Source organism: Apium graveolens, unplaced genomic scaffold, assembly GCF_009905375.1.
Source record: "Apium graveolens cultivar Ventura unplaced genomic scaffold, ASM990537v1 ctg2800, whole genome shotgun sequence".
Classification (NCBI taxonomy): domain Eukaryota; kingdom Viridiplantae; phylum Streptophyta; class Magnoliopsida; order Apiales; family Apiaceae; genus Apium; species Apium graveolens.
Window position 1 is genome coordinate 56,975 of NW_027417803.1, and position 4,418 is coordinate 61,392.

General features: G+C 33.4%; 1 protein-coding gene across 1 annotated transcript; it reads right to left on the bottom strand.

The window, feature by feature from the left end:
* Positions 1-320: 320 nt before the first annotated feature.
* On the bottom strand, positions 321-2,117 carry LOC141700715 (tubby-like protein 8). Its single transcript, XM_074504415.1, has 4 exons — positions 1,981-2,117; positions 1,629-1,748; positions 484-658; positions 321-419 (listed from the first exon to the last, which is right to left on the bottom strand). Exons 1-4 carry the CDS (start codon positions 2,115-2,117, stop codon positions 321-323), a joined length of 531 nt encoding a protein of 176 aa, XP_074360516.1.
* Between the last annotated feature and the right edge of the window lie 2,301 nt (positions 2,118-4,418).

Consider the following 4,418-nt stretch of genomic DNA (forward strand, 5'->3'; position numbering starts at 1 on the left):
TTCGGCTTCCAATTTAAATTCTAAACATGTCAAAGTCTAATGCAATCATAAAGTTAACAAAACCTCCCTGGCAAAGTCTAGTTTCCTTTCCGGTAAGTAATTAAGCAACCATAGCAAAAAATGTGCAAGAACTACAAACATTGGACGAATAGTAAATGATAAAAGCAGAGACATATCTCATATAATTTTGCGAGAAAACCTACATAAAAATTAATCTACTGACATGTCTACTTCTGCATAAGCGGTCTCAAGATGGGCTTGCTCGGCTTCCTGAACCTCTTTCTCAATCTTCCTACGTTTCTTACACTTGTAGTACACACTCATGAAATAGCTCCATACTTCCTCCTACACTGCTCATAAAGCCCAATATCAAACATCTTCCAGAAACTCTTTTCATTGAGCTCTGACACGGCATGTGGCTGGAACCCATAGTTTTCAATTAACCAGCTCTTCAATAACATAGTACTAAAATGGACATCGAACTTGATCCCATATATTGTACTTGGAACCTATGAGGTTGGAAGTGACACTTCCCACAAAACTATCATCACCAGGACCTAAAATCCCCTTTGTTGATTGAACAACTATATACTCAGATCTTCCATTATGCCTTTTGTGGCGAGCCACTGCAAGTTTTCGATTGTCTTCCATGACCCTCCTGAGATAATCCACTAAAGAGTCAAATACTAACCTTTTCAAGGATTGTGACAGAGTACATGTAATTATAAATGCTCCCAAATAACATCTAAATGGTTGATTACATAGAATGACTACTGTGAACTGAATCAAATCACAGGACATATCAAACAAATTTCACTAAGGTCATGCTTATGTCACCTGATTATAATCAGCAGACTGTGAACTTGTTTGCTATGATTTCCAATATCAACATGTGTGACAAATTATAACCATTTCTCAGTTCCTATCTATGAGTTCACAATGCCTAGTGATAAGGCAGTATTTTTATAATCTCCCCGAAATATACTTGTTCAAGGTATTAGCACAAGTTTGACCAAATGAGTACAAATGATAAAATAGCGACTGCTTAGCGAAACATCCATTAATTTAGTGAAGTGTTTGGGAATGAAAGCAAAGTTGGAATGAGAATGAATTCTCAAACTAAGCTGTGTTGCAAGACAATTCTGACTACTATGAGGTACAATCTAAATATTTAAATGGCAAAACAAACATATTGCAGCATAACATACTGACTATGGTTATTTTTTACTAATGCTTAATAAATTACTATCCAGGTCACAAACAAGAAACATCAACTAAGAAACCTTAATTATTATATAAAAACTAAGTCAAACATCCCAATATAATTAACACTATTATAAGAACCAAATATTTTAAACGCGAATTAAACATTATGCAGCATGACATATTAATTATTGACAATGGTTAGTTGTTAATACTTGTAACAAATTAGAGCAACTACAACCCAACAGTATAACGCTATTATAATGTAATTTATAGTGTAAAACCTACTCCAAGACAACACTAACAAACATGAATAATCAACTAAGAAACCTCAATTATAATACAACATCCCAATACGATTAACAGTATTATAAGAGTTAAACTTGGAGAAAACAAGAAAGTGAAATGTCGTAAAACACGGAAACCTTACATTAGTGTAAACGGTGTACAAACTGCCCCCATGTAGTCCTTCTACAGATTTTTCTTTCACAATCACACAAGTGCACCTCCCAATGTCCACTGGAAAAGGCCTGCACAGCAATGTCCTGCAAAACAGGAACAGATGATCAATTTAAATAGCATCAGACCGGATAATTTTATTAATTTATCCAGGTTAAATATAAATGACAAAAAAAATTATGTTAGAATAATTAATTTATGGTGTATTAGTAAATTTATCAATTATTAATTAGGCGAGATTTGAATGTACTTAACATTTTCACAACAAATCAAATTTAATTAATTCATCAATAATTTAATACAAAAAGATTTAAAAACCTATTGGGAATAGTAGACCAGGAAGAAGCCGGAGCAGACTCAGAATCCGAATAATCCCAAATCTTCAACAAACTCGAGTGCTCCGAATCAGCAGGCTCCATACTTCCTGATCCAAGTATAAATTCAGGTTCATTCATTTGCATACACAGTTAAAGTGAAGTTGGCTTCAAGGCTCTAGGCTTCTTATGAAACTTCACGGTAGACACCTTTTTAGCCACGGCTACTCGCCCGATATTCGGTTCCGTATTTTCCTTATCAGCATTTTTTACATTTTCAACTTTTTTAAGTGCCACAACAGTCTCACTACAAGAAAAAAGGCTAAAAGCCACCGGTTTAAAATCGGTTGCTTTTACCTATAAACGACTGAAATCGGTGGAATTTAGTACAAAATTGACCGCCTTCTATCGGTGGCTTTTAACCTGGTCGAAATTGTTTTTCGCGGTGGAATTTATATAAAAGCGACCGCTTTGACAGTTGCTTTTAATTCAAGTCAAAGTTTCACACAGCCCCTTTAACATTTTGGTTAAAATTTAAACTTCCCGCTTCTTGATTTTCACTGAATTTTAAATTTCCCGCTTACTTATTAAAGTCACTGAAGACGGTGGATTTTATATGGTCAATTTCAAACACAAAAATAGCCTGGAGCCATATATTCTTAATTCTTTAATATTGAAACCTGTCTCATTCATTTATCAATTTATCTAACCATTCACATTTAATAACTTGCGTCAAAACAGAAAAAATGAACAACCAAAAATGAAAAGACATAATTACATTCCCCACAAATCCATAAAAAACTATTAAATAAGTACCAAACAGCAGCTGCTACACCAAATAGCAGCTGCTACATCAAGTTTAAGTTAACTGCTACATAGTTTGCTTAAAAGTATCAGCTAACAAAAGTAATTAAACTTATAAAAACTACTCATAAAGAGGACAGTAGAACAAATTCGGGTCGAGATCGTGCTCGTCATCCATTTCTTGTAAAAGCCTGGTATGTTCCCCTGGAACTTTTTCTGGTGTATCATCCTACATAGACAAAAAATAACGTGCGTTTAAGTAATTATTTAAGCTCTTCAAATTCAAATTTCATATTCCAAAAAGCAGCTCCTTCTGTACAGGTAAAGTAACTGCACCATATATATATATAAGTTTATTTAATCAGAATCAAGTTAGCTAAGTTGAAGAAAAAATGTTAGCATAACTTCTTCACTTTACAACTTACATCAATGTCATAAAGTAGAACAAATACACTAAGCACAAAATGAGTCTGTTAACCTCATATCTCACTTAATAAATGTTTATAAACTATCTATACAAGATAAAATACAAATAAAAAACATAATTGATATGTATAAAACCCCTCGCTTACGGGTGGAAAAGAAATATCTTTTGACAGTTTAAGCGTAAAAGCCTTGGGCAGGTCAGTAACACAGAACTTGGAAGATCAATATGGAAGAAAACAGACCCTTATCTAAATCAAGATTGTGACACCAAAAACAACAAATATAGCTTCCAAAAAGACTCTACTTATTCTCGTGAATAGAAATCTGAAGTTAACAACACTTATCAAATCTACAATCCACAATTAACACTACCATTATCTGAAACAAGTAAACATCACTAGATTCATCATTGTAAATGTTCCTTAACATTACATGTACATAAAAAATATAATCCATACAAAAAAGCTGAGAATTATCCCTCAAATCGGATAACAAAACCAGATGCAAGATCCAGCATCCAATTAACTTTATCGAGATTGTATTTCCAATTACATCTAAAAAACCTTAACACAATTGAAACAAAATTATCGAGAAATGAGAACATAGAGCTTCAAATTAAACAGGAGTTAAATTTATAAAACATTTCAAATAGATGTGAAAATAATTAATTCACTAATTACACAAACCCTATTTTTGATTTAGCTGAAATTATTCTAATCACAACCACACAGAGCAAGAAATAAAGATTCAGATGTGTAATACTAAGAAATAAAGATTTAGATGTGTAATACTATAAACCCTGAATCTGCTAATCTGATACATCAATTGCTGAAATTAAACTTCACAATTAAAGTTAAAGTGTTACCTCCATAATAAATTTCTCAAAATTCTACATCACTTGATTAATGATCTCATTTGCAATCCGCATATATTGGTCCCATGATGATTGTTGCACCTGATTGGTATTGTCTGGAAAAGCTATAGTGGCTGATTTTTCAATCAGTTCATTAAGTTTTGCACGAGGAACTCGATCCATGCCGTCTAAAGACTTCACCATATTGGTCACTTCGGATAGAACCCTGCGGATAAGTGAGTATGCATTATCTGGAATGCTTGTTTGAGAGGCCTGAGCGGACTGAGATGTCTTTAATCTAGATGCCTCATCAGCTCCCAATAACTCCGATAAAGAACTTCGAGGATACAATACGACTC

Bases quoted from the DNA above. Each gene is read 5' to 3' on its own strand.
- LOC141700715 (XM_074504415.1), bottom strand. From the start codon at position 2,117: ATGAATGAACCTGAATTTATACTTGGATCAGGAAGTATGGAGCCTGCT. The intron at 1,749-1,980 runs GTTTTTAAATCT...CCTGTTTTGCAG, and splicing joins TGGTCTACTATTCCCAATAG to GACATTGCTGTGCAGGCCTT. The intron at 659-1,628 runs GTTTCCGTGTTT...GGATTATCTCAG, and splicing joins ACCGTTTACACTAATGTAAG to GAGGGTCATGGAAGACAATC.